General features: G+C 43.9%; 1 protein-coding gene across 3 annotated transcripts in view; it reads right to left on the reverse strand.

The window, feature by feature from the left end:
* Positions 1-8,210: 8,210 nt before the first annotated feature.
* ptpn20 (protein tyrosine phosphatase non-receptor type 20) overlaps positions 8,211-19,772 on the reverse strand; it is a 34,405-nt gene continuing 22,843 nt past the window's right edge. For all 3 annotated transcript variants that reach the window (XM_056761092.1, XM_056761094.1, XM_056761093.1), the window contains 4 exons: positions 11,256-11,590; positions 10,324-10,539; positions 10,138-10,200; positions 8,211-9,545 (listed from right to left, as the gene is read on the reverse strand). In XM_056761092.1, coding sequence (XP_056617070.1) covers positions 9,438-9,545; positions 10,138-10,200; positions 10,324-10,539; positions 11,256-11,590 — 722 coding nt within the window. In that variant the 3' untranslated portion in view covers positions 8,211-9,437. The remainder of the gene's footprint in view (positions 9,546-10,137; positions 10,201-10,323; positions 10,540-11,255; positions 11,591-19,772) is intronic.

Consider the following 19,772-nt stretch of genomic DNA (forward strand, 5'->3'; position numbering starts at 1 on the left):
CCGGGGAGAATGTATTTATGAGAATTTTTACTAGGATCTGCACAAAGCTTTTTAAACATTTTCAAATTTGTGAGGAGGATATTTAAATAAAATCCTAAAAACTTTCTTAATTTAGCTTGGTAAGTGATTTTAATGTGGACAACAACATTCAGAAGATATTTCACAATCGAGCAGTCAAATTGAGTTTCCGAAAAGGAAAACTTTTGTGCTGTATGAAAGCCACTCAGGCTTAAAAATATTTTATGGAAAATGTTGTAAGTCATTTCCACACCTAGTTATAACTCCATGAAATACCCGAAGGTTGTCTATGGAAAACACTGCTGCTGTTTTTTTAATATGAAATTTCTCCAAGCTTCTGAGAAAAAGGTCATTTTATTATCCACGTGAAACTACGGATGAAAAATGATCAAACAGAGAACACATTTTCCTGCTTTGTAATAGCATAGATCTTATCAGCACAGAAACATCAGAAGTGCCACTGAGTCCTCTTGTGCCATCTACAGGTACACAATTCAGTCTGCAGGCATCTCATTTTTTCTTCAATTTCTTCAATATTATGACATTGCTCTGGCATATTACATCCATAACATCTACTTCACATTTATAGAAAGCCCAATTTATGTAAAGGAGGCTTGTTTAAAGCTCACCCCAAAATTAAATGACTGTTTCTTGTTATTTCAAACCCTCAAAAAATATATTTTGAAGAATGTTAACTGGCCCCCATTCACTCGGTCTTGTGTCCATCAATAGACGTGAATGGGTTGTGTGCCCATCGTGTTTGGTTACCAACTTTCTTCAAAATATATTTTTGTGGTTCTGCAGAAGAAAGAAATGTATACAGGTTTGAAATGACAAGAGGGTGAGTAAATGATGACATAATTCATTTTTGGGTGAACTATCACTTAAACAACAAAAATAAGCATACGCTTAAACTGGATTATTGGTGGTAGTAGGGGGCGCAAATGATGTCTAACTCTTTTCAGACAGATGTTTATATACTATATTATTACATAAGGTTATCAAGTCAAAGCCCAATGGCTACAAAATGTTACCACAAAGGAAAATCAACAAAATATGTTTTTTCTTTCAATTTTTTAACAAAAGCTTTTCACTATGGTATCATTTTTTTGCCAACTAATTTAATCTTTCAAGGAGCACAACATTTTTTTTTACCCAACATTCCAGAACTTTATGACTTTTTTCTTCTGCAGAAAACAAAAGATGTTTAGAAAACCACAGGTAACCAAACAACACTGGCCCCCATTGACTTTTATTGTATGGCCACGAAACACTGAGACATTTTTTCAAAATATCTTCTTTTGTTTTCCACAAAAAATTCTCAGAAAGTATTGGTTCCAAATTGAGAACTCAATGTTTGCCTGTTCTCTTACAAAATTTGTGACTTTGTCAGATGAGCCACGTTGACAGTCTGATCAAATGACCCATGGCAGAGCACATCTGATAAACTTACTCATCTTCAATAGTGCCAAATTGAGTTAGCACTTGTTTACGTTCAAAAGAGCACCCATCCTCATTCTTGACAGACAGTTGAGTGGACGAATGGCTGATTAAAATCATATGATGTCATCTGTACGACAGTGACAGTCTAATGATCTCTCAAAGAATTAAGAGTGAATGTCTGGCATCTTCTGATTTTATAACAGATATTTCTACCATTGTCTTCACAGATCCATTTAGCCGATTCTCATTAATGACCAGGGACACTATTTTCTGTAAAGGGACACTTTGCAGCCATCACAGTTAACATCTCCAATCAAATAAACAGCTTAATGAATGCAGTACGGTAAAGCACCGCTCTTCTTTTTTGGGGGGGCGGGAAACAAATAACCCTTATTAGGGGTCTCATCAGTTCTGTCTCGCGGATCAGAGCTCCTGCCTGTCAACGTCACGTTTTAATCACAAAGGTAATTTGAATTCGCGTTAATGAAAACAAATGGCTCCCCGAGCTCCAAGCGCTCCGAGTAATAAATTATTATTGCTCCCAACAATCACATCTCCTGCATTTTTCAATTACACGCCCCCCAGATGAGTTGCTCAAGGATAGCGCGCTTTGATGAAGATAAACGACCTTCCCGTGGAACTCAGAGCGTCTACGAGCTCATAGTGATAGTTTTCTAATTTCTCCACATCTTCCGTGATGTGAGACATGATTTATCTATCTATATCTCTGGATTGACACGACCGTAATGTAATTGAAAGCAGGTGCTAATTACACTTTTGATTGGGCAGGAACATTAACAAACAGAGGACGGTTTTTTCCACACAGTGATCAAACGGTAATTAACATCGTGTCGACAAGTTTTCTCGACAAAAGTCAAAGGCAGGGTTTTACTTTGCGGACAGACGGTTTAGATTAATCGAGCCGGTTAGTGTTTCACCGCTGCCCTCTCCATCTGGCATTGCGTGTAATTGGCATCCCAGAATGCCCTACAAGTAATCTGTTGTCCGATGTCACCACCCCCGGGTCTGCCACATTGAGCGCCTCAGGTTTCCTCTTTCGGTCCCATTGACCCAAACCCCGGAACTCTGAGTTTATGGCGCACTGTAAAACAACTTTTAGATTTATCACCTTTGAAATAATATTTCTCATTCTTTATCCACTATAAAAATGATCGATTGACCCAATATACACAATAGCGTTAGGAAAAAACATGCAGAGTGTACGGGATTGTTTAAACATGCCTACATCACACACTTTTCTCTATGATTTATAATCTGAATACACGCAACTCAATGTACCTTTCAGAACGTCTGGAGAGTCGGATTAGAACTCTGCAGAAATGACTCCAAGTCTTGAAGGCTCGGACTGCAGGGGAACATCATTGAGTAAACATCTTTCTTTTCAAAGAAGGTGCTCAGTTTAATGGGACAGAATTTAAAGGGCGTGTTCCCATCCCCTGGTGTTAATGGCAGGCGTTCAGTCACTCCCTGGAAGAACTTAGTGTAATTATTCTAGTGTCCTGGAAAATTTGTGTTTTTGAAGATGAACCAGCCAATGGACTGAAAACAGATGGTTTCTCCGGCAAGACAATTTTGTCCCCAAATAATTGGATGGAAGTTAAGTTGGGTGTTCAATAGCAAAAAAGTTGTTTTTTTACTACCACAGAGGTCATTGGACAATTGCACGGGTGTCAAAAAGAACTTGGATGTTCTGCCGAAAGACAACAGACAGACTGTGTGTTCAAGCAACAATACCACCACGGAGAAACGCTTAAGGGTGTTTGGCTGTGTTTAAAAGGACATTTTCATTGTCAATCAAAAGCTTCAGTCCACAATATCTGTCAATCACAGAACAGTCGGGTCAGGTTAGCAGGGGGTCAAGTCGCTATGTCCCGCTCGCTTAAAATGAAACACCATTACCACAGCTGCAACTGCATTCACTTTCACAAGCCTCTACTATTCTACTGGCAAGAAAAATAGACACCAAGTGCTCTTCCATTCGACTCACGGACAGACGGTTATGTCTTTAGCCCGTTTATGCCGAGTGACATGAAAAGGTCTAATCATCATAGAGGGCCTCCAGTGAACACTTTTCAGAAACATTTTTTGGTTATTCCATTGTCTTTACATGTCCTTGGAGAACCGCTCAACCTTTTTAATGTGATGTAGATAAGGGTTGGCTCGCAGATGTACGATTCGTTTTACCTCCCAAGTCATCACGGCGGTGATGAATGTTCTTCCATATTAGAGTCTTGGCACAGCGGGATATAAAGGGATTGATTTACCCATCTGGGGTCTGGAATCTCATTACTTTTGGTTTCAAGTCTTTTTTAAGCCTTTGGAGAAGTAAGTCTGTCAACTAACAGAAGCTCTGTTGTGACTGGTTTTTGAAAGCCCGGAGCTTAAAAACAGCGTTGACGCAAAGGGCGTCACAAATGTCAAAGATATTGCCGGTTGCAAAGGAGCTAGAAGTAAACATCAGTAGTGCCGAGTGTCGCGTTAAATGACACAGTTAGTCTACACCAAGCAGAACATTTGGAAATTGCTCCTCGCGCCAAGTATGAACGTTTACAAACCAACCACAAGCTGAAAGTTCACAAAACTTTCTTCTGCGCGCGGAAATTCGTCATTTTAAATGTAAACGAGCGGCAAGCGCGCTAAAATAGAGATTGCAGATCGGCACTCAGGTAACGTAACAATAACAAACCAATCAGCATCACCTTTTCCGGAGCAACATACAAAAGATTTATGATCGTAGATAATGATCACAGCATTAATTAATCTAGTAGCAGAGTAATTAATACAATGGCTTTTCGGTGGTTTGAAGACCACTTGTCATTTGCCTTCATGCCAAGCGCAAACTCCCGAGCGCTTCAAAACACGAGAAAGCGAGGCGGCTGGCGTTATTAGACTCGAAAACCGAACTGCCCCATAAAATAAAAATTTTTTTTGAATAAAATAGTCAGCCTCCAACAAAGCAATGCCAAAAGGGGAGCTGCTGGCTCACGCAGAACGTAAAAGTCATCTCCAGCGTGTTTACAACCTCCAGATAATCACGTCTGAACTTACGAGCCCAACTTGTGATAATTGCTGTTGTTTTCTTCGACTTTATTCTCTCTCTCGTCTCCGTTTATTTGCTGCGATTTAGTTAAGCCCACCGCGGAGTGTTTCAGGCGTGTAATGAATGGCTCCTCTGTGTCACTAAGCAGTCACCAAAGAGACGCCAGCCGGGTGTACGCATACAAAGGACAATGTCGAAAACAAACACAGTACCAGCTGCACTGCATCGGCCCAGATGGGCAGATCCCCAGCCCGCGTCCATTCACGTCTTTCAAACACCCGACGTCACACGCTTGTTTCGAACTGAATCCACAGACCTTTAGATTCTCTATAGTTCACTTTACAGAGGACGCGAGCTGAATTGTCAGTGCAAGTAAAGTTCAATAAGATTTACTTTCTAATTTGACCTCTTGAATAGGTTTTAAATATGTTAATCTCATCTCATTTTGTTATTGAATGGTTTAGTTGAAACAAAGCATTGTTTTTAAAGTTAAATCTTATTTTACAGCACATGTTGGATGGCGGTACTTCCTGCTGTTAATCAGACACATGACTACGTGAGCACGCAGGTGAAACACTATTACTTACTGAACAGCCTCCCAGTCAACACCTGCTCTGCTGACCGCCTGTAGAAAAGAACATAACAGTCATCTGCTTTTTCCATCACTCACCTCTTCTATTCACCCTCAGGTCCTTTCCGTCTGTATAAGTGAAGTTCCAGCTGTACGTATCCGAGACGTCTTGTGTTTAGGTCTCTGGTTGCTCTCAAAGATCCATTGCTGTCCCATTATGAACTTATCCTTCGCTCTCCATAATTCACTGCAGATTTATAATGTTCACAGGAAAGCGTCCTTTAATTCCTGTCACATGCATCTTGTGAGGGAGACGTCTGATTTCATTTCACTCCTGAGGAAAGATCGTAGTATTCTCACATGTGTCTCGGAATTTGAGAAGATAGTTTCAAAAAGGATGCTTGAAATGTCTCAATCTGGGCCAAGCTTTGCTTAAATACTGAAGTCTGCCATGAAACGTGACCCTGCGTGTGAACATCCAGCTAAAGTCATTTTCTGTGATTTACTATTTTCTGAATAAAATCATTATACATAATGCAAAGAACATTCTGTGAAAATAAAAGCTTGATATCTTTAACATTGACTCAGTAAGGCCATGACAAAGATTGAAATTATAGTGGTTAAAATCAAACTTTGATGCTTGTAATCTCAGAATTAGATTATGAGACTTTATTCTGGGTTTCACAGACAGGGTCACACATGTATTTGTCATCATATTATTTGAAGATAAAACCTGCACTGTAAAAAAATTCTGTAGAAATTACAGTATTACTAGCCGTTTGCCAGTGACTTCCTTTATAATTACATTTATGTAATTTACTGGCAACAGTTTGTTCAAAATGGACATTAAATATTATCAAGTCTTTATCTTTACAGAAAATATATATAAAATAACAGCCTCATGCAAAGCATTCTGGGAACCAAAATGAGAAGAAACACAGAAAAAGGTGGATTTCTGGTTCCCAGAATGTTAGATATAGACCTGCTAATGTTTAATGTTCATTTATCTTTGATCAAACTCTTGCCAAAAATGAGATAAATATAAATCTACAGTAAATTACTGGCAACTAGCATAATCACAGCAAAAACATTTACATTGTAACGTGTGCCATTTACAATAAAGCTCCATACTAAATATCAACTTAAAACTGCAAAAATAATTGTCTTTCGTAGTATTTTCTTCAGTACAAATAAGTTTAGTTAAACTAAGATATTTTGAAGAATGTTGTTAACTGGCCCCCATTCATAGAAGTGAATGGGGGTTAGTGCTATTCGGTTACTACCTTTCTACAAAATATCTTCTTTTGTCTTCTGCGGAAGAAAGAAAGTCATAAAGGAGTTAATGATGACAGAATTTTCATTTTTTGGTGAACTGTAACTTAAAGAAACTTTGAGCTACAAAAATCTCTGAGCAATAAGATCTACTTTGGCACATAAAATTATTATTGAGTTTATATGTAATTACCCGACTTTAAGTATTTATGAGCATTAGCAACACCTCCAGTGTTATTCTGGAACAGTTAGTTTGTGGCCTATTATATGCATGCTTTTTTTTAAACATTTTTAACAAAAAAAAGTAATGTCTGCACTATGCGGTGAACCCAAGACTTGGTGGATTTACAAGGAGCCTGTGAGATCATTTCTACACTTTCCACACTCTTATAAATCACAGACTCTCTCTAAATACACAGCTCCAAATGACTTTACCACAACAATACGCCCACTCCAGTTCTTTACCCACAATTGAATATTCACTGTCCTCCTTCACTGTTCAGTTCACTGACAATGACAGCCGCTCTGGAAGTACAATAAAACTGAAGGAAGAGCCAGGATTACAGCCTGTATTAATTCCTTATATGCGTTTGAATATCCGCACATGAGGTTTCGCATGATCTACGACCAGAATACGTCAGATATCAACCACATCCTTCGCTTGTTTCCTTCAGAAAGTAAATCAGACATGCATGTCTTCAGCAAAAGGAGTTATTTCAGTCTGTGACTGTTGTCGATAAACACAGAATAGCTATAATATGATCACGTTGCAGTTAAAGGGGCAGAAATATTTGAACAGTAAAACCAAAGATGATGATGGTTTGTCAGCAACTACAAAATAACAATAACAACATAATTGCTGTCATAAATTCCATTCGACCAACATATTATGTTTACTATCGGCCACAGTGGCATTGTTGCTGTTTAGTAATTGAAAACATTCGGAACACGTGAAAGAAAACAAGCGATAATGAAATCCAGATGAATCCGTTATGTTGCAAAACACGCCTGATTTGCATCATCTAGGGAAAGAGTGGTTCATTTCCAGCACATAAAGGTAGCTTCTGAACAAACAGCGTTTGTTAAATTAGTAATGTTATTGGGGAACATCCCTCCTGATGTGAATTACAACTCATTTGTGGTTTAACACTTCAGAAAAACCTAAAGACAACTTAAGCCAAGACTACCAACAAGGCGAACAGCCAAACTTGCTAATCGTCTTTTCACCCAAATATTTGTCTTTAAAGTCTTTCCTGCTCTTGTACAAGGTCAAATAGCTTTCCATGCTGTCAGAAGAAGCCGTGTAAGAGGTGCTATTTACTTTGCAGTAAAAGCTGAGGAGGGACACTCCGGGTGCCGTTGGTTAGGCTGTTAAGATGCTGTTTTTGTTTCTACGACTAAAAAGTATCAACTGTGTCAGGATGTGCACGGATGGAGAGCAGGGTGACATGGCTTTGAGCTTTCTGACTGCTTCAGTAAATAATTAAAGGGATAGTTCACCCAAAAATAAAAATTCTGTCATTATTTTCTCATCCTCTTGTGATTTCAAATCAGTATGACTTTCTTTCTTCCTCAGAACAAAACAAGAAGATATTTAGAAAAATGTTGTTAACTGCCCCCATTCACCTGCATTGCTTTTGTGTCCTTATACAATAGAAGTGAATGGGTGATGGCGCTGTTCGGTTACCAACTTTCTTCAAAATATCTTCTTTTGTGTTCTGAGGAAGAAAGAAAGTCTTAAAGGTTTGAAATAAAAGTGAATTTTCTTTTTTGGGTGAACCATCACTTTAATATCACTGTCGATTTGATTGATTTTGAATAAGATGATAATTGTGAGACATGAAGTGGATTATTGTGCTATTTTTATTTGTAAAAACATTTACAGTGATAGATTAATACACGTGTGATACATCCAAGATCATAACTGTGCTTAACTAGCTTATACAGTACTTAGCTCTCAAGTACAAAGTTTACATTAATATAGTAATACAATGACTGCATCGTCTTTTTACAAAGCCTGTGGAAAATCATAGAAATAAATAACATTAAGTCTGATGATACGGTTTACCATCTCTGATGTGCTCCGATTCTCTTAAATAAACAGTTTAAGACATTCATGTGCTGCAAATCATTGTGCTGTAAATTTGTCGCAAAACAGTGAGGAATACTAAAATATCACAGAATATTGGTCCATCGCCATTGTTAACACATTCACGCGTTTGTGTTGCTCAATATTGTGACAGCAGATGCTTACAGCAAGCATCTATTACATGTACCGTATGTGCAAATACTTGATGTGCCATCCAAAGTCAAAATACTGGTTTCAGAGGGATTCTGTCTAAACAAGCACAGCTTCACAAACAGCAGAGGAAAATGCTGTCTCTCCAAATCACAGCGATTTCTTTGGGTACCTCTTCCTGTTCTATTCTCTGTCAATGAGGAGGTAAAACAGCTGGCTTTAATCAGAGCGAGTGCAGATCAAGAGAGCTGAGCCGTGGGCTGCCCACAACCAGAAATTAAAAGGCACTTCACTAAAATTGATTTGAGAATGTCTACCAGCTGGTTCTCAGACGAGTGTAATAGCATTTATAAATGAAATACAGCAACTTAGATTAGACACAATGCAACACTTTAGTTGATATGAAACTGGAAGAAAATGACAAAATGTGTATATTTAGGTTTGCATAATAGCCTATAGAATTCATAGCATACATTTTGTCATTTATGCAAGTGGTTTGAGGATACATCTACGGTATTAATTTGAATGAATGACTAATATGCATCATTTATCTTAACAAAAACAAAACTACCACACATCCAAGGCAAAACAACTAAGAGTCTGTAAAGGCTATTATATCAGCATTGTTATCAGAGTGACGAAAAGACATACAAAAATATAAATCAGACATTGCACAATTAATTAATATGTCTTGCCTATTGCTTATATATTCAATACTTGATTATTGAACAAGTGGTCATACTACTGTGTATCAGACACACACAAAAATCACCATTCTAACATGCAACAGCAACCGATTGTTGTTTTCTTCATGAGGAAGCCATTGTAAGACTCTAAGGCTTCATACATGAAGAGGTTTCAGATTGCCAGTGGTTACCATGAAGAAGTGAGATGCTTTGCAAGACTTCCAGCCAGACTTTGTAACAGAAGAGGTACTGTTCCTGAAATCAGAGAAGAAGAGTAGTCTCAAAATCCTCTCCGGGATCATCCATGCATTCAGAGAGTAACCCATAAAATAAATGCAGAGCAAAGGAGCTTTTCTCAACCACATTTTAGATGAGAATTACACTGATTACTGTTTGGCTTCGGGACCCAGGACATGATGTTGCCACCCAATCCATTACCCTAATCATTAATCTTATGAATAGAAACAAAAACTTTATTAATATTACAAAGAGAAACTTGTTTTTTTAGGTTTCTGAATGTTTCTTCAATTTAGAGAGTTATAGACTCACGGCACCCAATATTTCACATAATCCGGCCAAAACCACATTTATTCTTTCAACCATAAAATTAATAATGCGTTCTTGGAATATAATTATATTCCAATGTTTCATGCTTGAGGTTGAGAGAAAGTCACGAAACCTGTCCACGTTGGCCAGAATGTGTCTAGAATCTACCATTTGGCCTGTGATCAGCGCAAGACTGTCAGGTTTCCTACTTGTCCATGGGCTGAGAGATCATGTGACTCTGTGCACATGATGTGCATCATCACATTAACTAACCCCACTGAACATTTCTGTATGTACTCACTTTGGTCTGAATCATGCCGTGTCGCTGAAGTCTCATCTCCTTTACGATGTCACTCACATTAATCTACAGTCACAAAACAGAATCGCACACATTTAGGTGATCTTAAATAACATTCTTTTCTTATGTTGCTCATGTTTTCACATATACACATATATTAGCTGTAATTCCGGGTACTGATTGACTTACACTCAGATCTTTCTCAATGAGACTGAGGATGACGTCAGTGCAGATGAGGACTCCAGCTCGACCAATGCCTGCACTGCAGTGGACAGTGATCGGCCCTTTAGAGTGTACGGCTCTCATGTAGCGAATGAAACACACCAGCTGCTCGGAGGAGTGAGGTGTGCCATGGTCAGGCCATGTGGTGAACTTCAGATGCTTCACTAAATGAACGTCTCCACTCTGGCAAAGACACGTATTTGATCATCATTTTAATCTTTTTCATTTGTTTTAAGCAGAGATATTGCTACATTTCATTTCAATTTATGCTACATGAAAATATTCAATAATATTTATCAGCGTTTCAAAAGTCCATTTCACCTAACAGTGCCATTAAAAAGTAAATATTTTGTGATTTTTTGGGTCCTACTGTGGTTTATGGAGTGTCCAACGGAAAGTTCATGTACATACACGGTGTAAAAACACTTTAATTTTCTAAGAATAGGCAGTTACCTTGCTTCTTGACTGACTCTCAAATGATTCGTTCATCTGTCTAATCACCTCCTTTCTGTCAGCCTACTCTGATTGGTCAGATGGTCTACTCTACTGTGATTGGTCTACCGCGTGTAGTGTCGCAAATGGAACGTATATGTATATATATACAGAATGACAAATCCAAACCGGAACTGAAATTAGAACGACAGACGACTCGTTCGCATGATTCAGAGTCGACACTTTTTTCTCAAGCCAATAACTTTGATATTCGTTCGCTTTCGGCTTTACAACTATGCAAACTGCTTAAATTCACACTCAGCAACAATACACACTGCGTGAAATGTAATTTTAAGCACATTGTAATATTTACTCTTTAAAATGCTTGTTCACTATTAGCAAGGGTTACAACAGAAACTTTTTCTGGGGACAAGAGGCATTATTTCCTTCAGGTACACGCTCCTTACCTCCTTTTCCACCATCTTGATGATCTTAATGTGGAAATATCCGAGCATCTGGTAGTTGTCCAGGATGAGCTGGTAACGGTCAGTTTCTTTGGGAACACTGAGCCTCTCGGGCCAATACTTGTGGCATTTGACACGTCCGCGTTCCACCTCCTGAGTCATCATAGCGATAACATCAGACTTGTTCTCCCAGACCATCTGCCAGAAGTTATCCTGTGTGCCGGGCAGAGGGCCCTGAGAGGAGATGTAGAGGAACTCTTCTGTGCCCACCTTCATACGAATGTAGCTGGCATTGATGTAGTCTTTGTTTTCTCCCACGGGAACGCGCGTCTTATCGTCTGAATAGAGAAAGAAAGATAGAAACAAACATTGGATCACAAATATCTGCAATAAGGCAATATGAATCATAATTTACAGAAACACCTTGAAATATCAAGATGTGGCATATGTTGGTATATTTCTGCTTCAACAAGCATGTTGTATCATTTGGCAGTTGTATAAGATAAAAGAAAACTCAACATTTAAACAATGCATGAGCAAACAAACATTAAAGTACATTCAAATATATGTCTTCATAAAAACTAATTTTATTCAAAACTAGGACTGTCAAGATTATAAAATGATGGAGAAATATCATTTGAATGTAACAGTAAGTGTAGATCAAGGACTGTGATGTACAATCCACCAGATGCTGCAGATCACCCCTGTTTTCGAAGGATTTACAATAATTGCGGTGATCTGAAATAATTGCAATGACGTCAAATAATTGCACTGAGGTGATTATTTAATAATTGTGACAGCCCTGTTTGAAACCCAGTAAAAGATTTTATATGAGGGCTCTGCTCCTTTAATGAGGAGACTGCCAACATTGTAAGACCGTTGATGCTTTACCTTATAGAGTAGAAGGAACACATGGTCCCAAGCTACAAAAAATAACTTCAGATAAATAAAACAAGCTTATCTCAAGGTTATGCATTCTGGAAAGTGTAGAGGAGTCAACACAGGGTGAAACGTCTTGGTTACGTATGTAACCTCAGTTCCCTGATGGAGGGAACGAGACGTTGTGTCGAGAACGACAGATGGGGGTTCGCCCTTGAGAACCAATCAACTCTGACTACTATAGAAAAGGCCAATGAAATTTGGCGAATGCAATTTGCATGCCGGGCTCCGCCCCCGGAAATCCGGTATAAAAGGAGGCCGGCGTGCAGCATTCACTTACCTTTGTTCTGAAGAGCCTGAGACCTCTCAAACTGCAGCAGAATACGATACGTGTTCGTGGCATAAGGGACACAACGTCTCGTTCCCTCCATCAGGGAACTGAGGTTACATACGTAACCAAGACGTTCCCTTTCTGTCGGTCTCTCGACGTTGTGTCGAGAACGACAGATGGGGTTGCCTATGGAAAACGCCACAACGCTGTATCGCGTCACAATCTCTAGCGAAGCGACGGTAACAAGCCTGGGCGTGTCATCTCGAAGCTTTCGTGAGACTGTAACCTTCCAGTGTGGTGGTCGGGGGGTTCCAGAGCTTTCTTGGAGAAAGATGGGTACAGCCCTGACCGGTAACTTTCACGGACGGGGCCTTAGCTCTCTATAGGCGAGAGGCCATCCAGATCAGTTTACACCGGGTAAGCGCGACTCTTAATCAGAGAAGCGCTACAGAGGCCACCTCCTACCCGTGGGGAGGAATATGGTGGATATAGGTATGGTCTCGTCCTTGGAGGAGAACGCATGGAACGTGCGGACTGAGTAGTTAACCGCGAGGTGGAGGCCCACCTGGGGAAGCTCATGGGTTACCAGGAGTGGGAACCATTCTCATGAGGATACATCAGACGGAACAGCCCACGGAGGGGGTGTTACAGACGTCCGGTAGCACTAGGTCCGGTTAGAGCTATCTGTGATAGCTCACATGGTATCCCGGCCTAAGGGGGAAGGCTGCTCTGCCCAGCCAGCCCCCAGGGGGTGCTTGTTTGGTGATGGATGGAATGCCTATTCTTAACCAGTGTCTGGGTAAGAAGGGAGGCTGGTGAGGTACCAGTTTCTTAGCGATGTGTTCGGGTAAGAAGAAAAGGTAAATAGCACACTGACCCAACCTGTTAGAGGGTGGAAAGGTGCTTTCGCAGGCATACGCCCCCCCGGATGCCAGTCCTACATGTCGCCACGCAGGACGTGGGCTGACACCGGGTTTACGCAAAGGTTGTTAACCCTTGCGAAGGTGTTTGGGCATAGCCCAACCCGCAGCTCTACAGATGTCTGCTAGAGAGGCGCTTCTGCCAGTGTCCAGGAGGTGGCTAAACTCCGTGTGGAGTGAGCCCTCACTGCCAATGGGCATGGGAGATTCTGAGATCGGAATGCCGTCGTAACGGCGTCCACGACCCAGTGCGCCAGCCTCTGTTTGGAGACAGCCTTCCCCTTCTGCTGTCCTCCAACAGACACGGAGCTGGTCAGAGCTTCAGAGCTCTGCGTGCGGTCCAGTACGTACTGGACACAACACTAATCGGGTTGGGTCTTCCTCCCCTATGGGGAGCGCCTGCAAGTTCACCACTTGGCCCCGGAGGGAGTAGTGGGAACTTCTTGGGCACGCATCCGGGCCTGGGTCTCAAGATAACGTGAGAGTTTCCAGGGCCGAGTTTAAGGCAATCCAGGGACACGGAGGATGCTCGGTGGTCCCCTACCCTCTTGAAAGAAGTGAGCGCCGTCAGGAGGGCCGTCTTACTCTATGAGGAAGATCGGAACCTCCGAGGGGCTCTTTGGGGGGCCCTGAGGCTCCCCAGGACCACTTAGGGTCCCAAGAGGGTATGGAGCGGAGATGAGGCGGATTCCGCCCTCTCGCTGCTTAGGAACCTGGTGACCAGGTCGTGTTGCCCTAGAAACTTTCCACCGACTGAGTCGTGATGAGTGGCAATAGCGACTACATACACTTTCAGTGTGGAAGGGAGATGTTAGTCTCCAGTCTCGTGAGGAGGGGAACACAATCCTGATCAAGCACCTCAGTGGGTCTTTCTCGTTGAGAAAGACACCAGGACGAGAAGAGGCACCGTCTAGAGGCGTGTAACCGCCTAGTAGATGGGGCCCTAGCCTGGGTGATGGTCTCAGCCGTATAGGGGGAGTAGCCATCTTAGGATCTTCTCGTCCCGTCTAGAGACCAGACATGGGTGTTCCAGAGGTCTGATCTGGGATGCCAGAACGTGTCCTTCCCCTGAGAGAGCAGGTCCTCTGTCAGGGGAATGGTTCAGGGGGAGTCGCTGTCCAGAGCATCGGCTCTGAGGCCAAGTGCGGTTAGACCGGTGTGGTGTAACCAATAACACTTGGTGCTCCTGCTCCCTGACCTTGCACAGAGTCTGTACAAGAAGGCTCCTGGGGGGGGGAAGGTGTGCTTCCGCCCATCCCGCGGCCAGCTGTGCGCAAGGATATCCGTGCCGAGGGCAGGGACTATCAAGCGGGCAAATGGTGGTGTTACGGGAGGTGAACAGGTTTTACCTGGGCCTACCCGAACAGCCTCCAAATGAGCTGGACTGCACGGGGGTGGAGTCGCCACTCTCCACGAGGCATAAACTGGCGAGAAAGCACGTCGGCTGTCTAGTTCAGTTTGCCCGGGGTGTGTGGCCTGCAGGGAACGAGTCACCTGTTGACTCCACCGGAGGAGGCGTCGAGCAAGTTGTGTTTAGCTGCTGTGTGCGAACGCCACCCTGACGATCTGTATTCGCTACAGCTATAGTGCTGTCCTCGGAACAGCACGTGCATGTCTCGCACGAGAGGCCGTAGCCTGCTCAGTGCAAGTAGCATAGCCCACAACTCTTGGCAATTGATATGCCAGCGCAGGCGGGGGTTCGTCCAACACCCCACCTGCGTGCCCGTTGCACACTACACCGCACCCCTGCAGGGAGACTTCAGTCGTCACCACGACCTGCCTCATAACCTGCTCAGAGGGACCTGAGTCCGTCGAAAAAGTCATAAAGACTAGGGGTTATGGTGCGTCGGCAGCAGGGCAGCATCACCATGCGCCTGCTGCCGGTGTGCCACGCTCTCCTCGGAACTCGACTCTGAAACCAGTGTTGGAGCGGTGTCATGTGCATCAACTCGAGGGGTATTAGCCCGCGAGGACGCCATGTGTCCCAGGAGCCTCTGAATTGTTTCAGGGGGACCGCTGTCTGCCTAAAATGTTCATTTCAGACAGTTCAACACTGGTTGGGCACAACTGCGGACAGGTGTGCCGACATGGTGACAGAGCTGAGTTCCATACCGAGAAAGAGGATGCTCTGCACTGGGGAGAGCTTGCCCCTCTCTTGGTTGACCTGGAGTCCCAATCGACCTAGGTGCCGGAGCACCAGGTCCCTTTGTGTACATAACAGATCTCGCGAGTGTGCCAAGATAGGCCAGTCGCTGAGATAGTTTAGTACCCGCTCGCCTTCCTCCTCTCAGGGAGAAAGGGCGGTCAGGGACAGACCGAAAGGGAGGACTCTGTACTGATATGCCCGCCTCTCGCACGCGAACCGTGGGAACGGTCGGTGTCGAGGAGGATCGAGACATGAAAGTAAGCGTCCTTCAGGTCGATTGCCACGAACCAATCCTGACACCTCATAGATGTCAGGACGCGCCTCTGTGTGAGCACCCTGAATGGCAGCTTGTAAAGGTGCTCTGTTCAGGGTACGCAGCCTTTGGGGGCAACCCGCCGTCTTTCTTGGGAACGATGAAGTGCGGGTGGTGACCCACTGAACATCTTGGTTTTGAGGGACGAACTCGATGCCTGTTTTTCCAGAAGGGTGGTGACCTCTACCCGAAGTACGGAGGCGTCCCTGCCTCTGACAGAGGGAGAGATGATGCCCCGAGACTTGGGTGAGTCTCTGGCGAACTGGATCGAGTAACCAAGACGGACCGCCCTCATTAGCCAGCGAGACAGTGTGGGCAGCTCTCGAGCTCCCAGGGACTGTGACAGGGTGACCAAGGGGACGGTCTGCTTCATCATTCCCACGGGGGGTGGTTCGTCGGCTGGCGGAGCTAACCATGTCGCGGGGAGTCCCCGGAGGGAAGGTTTTTGCTCCGCCTGCTTACCTGCCTGGCGGGACAACGGCACGCACTGTCGGTTTGAGAGTGGTGACGGCTGTCGTATATGTGTACGACCTCACGCCTCGCCAGGGTGTGAGGTCGGTTCGCCGAGCACAGTCCAGTGGAGTGTGCGATCGGCTGCAAGTAAACCCGGGGAGAACAGAAAACTCAGTGAGTAAGTGGGCGCCAAGCCCTAACAAGGGCCCGGCTTTGGTGACGAGGCAGGAGTCGTCCCGTACCGACCGATCAGAGCCGTGGCTGTGAAGGTTCGGGCCCGATGTTGTTCTCCCTGGGGTCTTCCCGTCAGTGTCCCTTCTCGCGAGGAGGTTGCTGACGGGGTGGAGGTTTCCCCCTCGACCTCTGCTTCCGGGGTGCCGCCTGTGGGGGCACAGGAACCGGAGCCGATGTCGAAAGGGTCCTGGGTTGCAGGGAAGCAGACGTCACGTGAGATCTCGGAGGCCTGTAGGCGGCCGAGTCGCGGCGTGAAAAAAATGTGGTTAATTGCCACTGTCTGCTTCGCCGTCAAAAAACTGCTGAGCGCAGTCCTCGACGGTGTTACCAACAACCCACCCTGCGAGATGAGTGCATCAAGAAAGCGGACTTCCTTGCTGTCACTCTTCTGCACAAGGTATAGCCGGGGGTGTCTCTCCTGGACCACTACCGTGGACATCGTCCGACCCAGGGCCCGTGCCGCCGCCTTAGCCGCCCGTAGAGCGCTGTCAGCGGCGGCACGGAGATCCTGCATTATACCCGGGTCGGCCTTACCCTCGTGGAGCCCTCTCAACGCCCTGGCCTGGCGGACCTGCAGGATGGCCAAGGCATAGAGAGAGGAGGCAGCCTGGCCCGCAACATCGCAAGCCTTCGACACCAGTGATGCCAAAGTCTTACGTGCTTTGGACGGTAGGAGTGGTCGATCCCCCCCCAGGTGGTAGCCGTCCGCGGCACAGGTGCACCGCAGGCGGACGTTCCACCCGGGGGATCTCGACGCAGTCCTTGGCTACCTCACCATCGAGGGAAGTAAGGGAGCCGGAGCTGGTTTCACTGGAACGGTCCGTGAGAGGAGCGTTCCAAGTTTTACACAGCTCCTCATGCACCTCCGGGAAAAACATGGCACCCGGGGTGGGCGCGGTTTGCACCGCGCACCGACCTCGGGAACCACGCATCCCCGGGTTAGCACGGATGACATCACTTCTGCTTCCTCCTGAACTCGACCGCTGGGGGTGGAGTTTGGATTCGGCAGAGTCGGATGCCAGTCTCCCTCCGATGCTGCGAGCGACATCTCATCTACGTCACACATCGTTTCCGAGTGTGTGCGTGAGGATCCGGACGGTATGCCACCGCCGGTTGGGGAACGTTCAGAAGAGCGAATCGGGGTGCGATCGGCCCGTGAGCACTTGGCTGGCGGGTTTACGTTCGCAGAGTTCCCCGTATCACTAACGCTGCTAACGTGGGTGGTCATCGGGGCCGTAGCCACAGATGTCACAGCCCGGGTAGCAGACGAAATGGTGGCTGGTTCCCGTAGGAAGACAGCCACCCGTGACCGCAACTTCTGAATGACAATCTGCCCGCAGTGCAGGCAGATGTGTCAACGAACGCTGCTTCAGTGTGCTGGACGCCCAGACACCTAATGCAGCGATCGTGTCCATCCCCCTCCTCGATGAGGGTGCCGCACCCAAGAGAACAGCGGGACATGCCGCGCTGGAGAATGCTCAGTCAGTCCTGAAAAGGACTTTTAGAAAAAATCTCTAACACCTCCGGAACCGCCGAGACGCCCAGGGGAAGGTCGCTGCAGAAAGGGACGATCCGCTGTAACACGTCGTAGCACCAGCGTGTAGTTGTAGAGGATTGAATCCTGAGTTGTACTCATGAGCGATGGCTCTGAAGAACAAAAGGTAAGTGAATGCTGCACGCCGGCCTCCTTTTATACCGGATTTCCGGGGGCGGAGCCCGGCATGCAAATTGCATTCGCCAAATTTCATTGGCCTTTTCTATAGTAGTCAGAGTTGATTGGTTCTCAAGGGCGAACCCCCATCTGTCGTTCTCGACACAACGTCGAGAGACCGACAGAAAGGGAACGAGTGTTCTACAGTATTCACATGGTGGTCATGTTTGTTGCTGTAGCTTAATAAATCTTGAGACAATGGACCAAACACATCCCACAAGGTGAACTGATATTAGTTCTTAAAAATATCATTACTATTTTCACTTTGAAATCTACTATTTCTATTACTAATACTACTACTACTTATGAGTCACATTTATTTGAATTTATTTAACATTTATTTGTTTTAGTCAAATGATCACTATAAAGTATGCAACTGTGATTTATTACTTCAACAATAACTACCCTTACGCTGCAAAAAAAGATTTGTCTTTTATCTAAATATTCTTAAATCAAGATACATTTACGAGAGAAGTTAAAAGATTTAAGATTTCCTGTTTTCAAAAATGTTATCAATTATAAACACTTTACAATAAGGTTGCCATTGTAAATTAACTCATGTTAACAGATACTTCTGATAATAAAAACACAAAATGATGAAATAAACATGAACATAGAGACAGACAATTTTTATTTCATGAAATATTTTAAAATTAGTAATAAGTCATTAGACATAAGTATGTTGAAATGAAAATGAACTTAGATAAAAGCTTAAACAAGTGTTGTTAGTTCACGTTAACCAATGCAATAACCAATGTTAAGAAACACAACCTTATTGTATGTTACCAAATCAGTGAGGTTTTTAAATGTTTACCCTATTGGCAGATATTTTTCTTGTTTTTAGCAGAAACTGGTTTACTATTAACACATTTATCAGAAGACTTTTTACTTAAAATATGACTGTGATATCTTAGGTAATTTTTCTTACTAAATAAACATATATTAATTAATGATTACTTTTAGCTCAGTGTTAATAGCATGGTGTTAACAACGTCAAGGTCATGGGTTCGATCCCAAGGGATTGCACGTACTTAGAAACAAAAATGTATAGGATAATGCAATGCAAGTCACTTTGGATAAAAGCATCTGCCGCATGCATAAATTTAAATTTACTTAAATATTTGTACAGGGAAGAAAGGCAAAAAAACAGAATAAGAAAATAAATTTGCACTGTATAATTTTCAGACCATAGATGCATCAAGCACAGGTGAATACCACTAAACGGCAATAAATAATTCCCAATTTTTCATTTATAGCCTGTTTACACGCATGCCCAGGAATCTGCAATGTCGTGTACCATGAAAGATTTTTGTTGTATTATCTCGTGGACAGACTCCACGGTGTCTCTCACACGCTAGTTTTGTCTGTAACTCTCAGCAAGGGGCCTTCTTGCGAAAACATGTTCAACAGTTCGGAAGAGGAAAGAGTTTAAAAACTGAGCAAACAGAGAGAAAACAGAGGGGGCACATGTGGAGGAGGAAGTGTACGTTATTGGGAGTAGGTACGTTCGTGCGGAGCGGACTCCACAATGGG

This window comes from Triplophysa dalaica, chromosome 11, assembly GCF_015846415.1.
Source record: "Triplophysa dalaica isolate WHDGS20190420 chromosome 11, ASM1584641v1, whole genome shotgun sequence".
Lineage (NCBI taxonomy): Eukaryota > Metazoa > Chordata > Actinopteri > Cypriniformes > Nemacheilidae > Triplophysa > Triplophysa dalaica.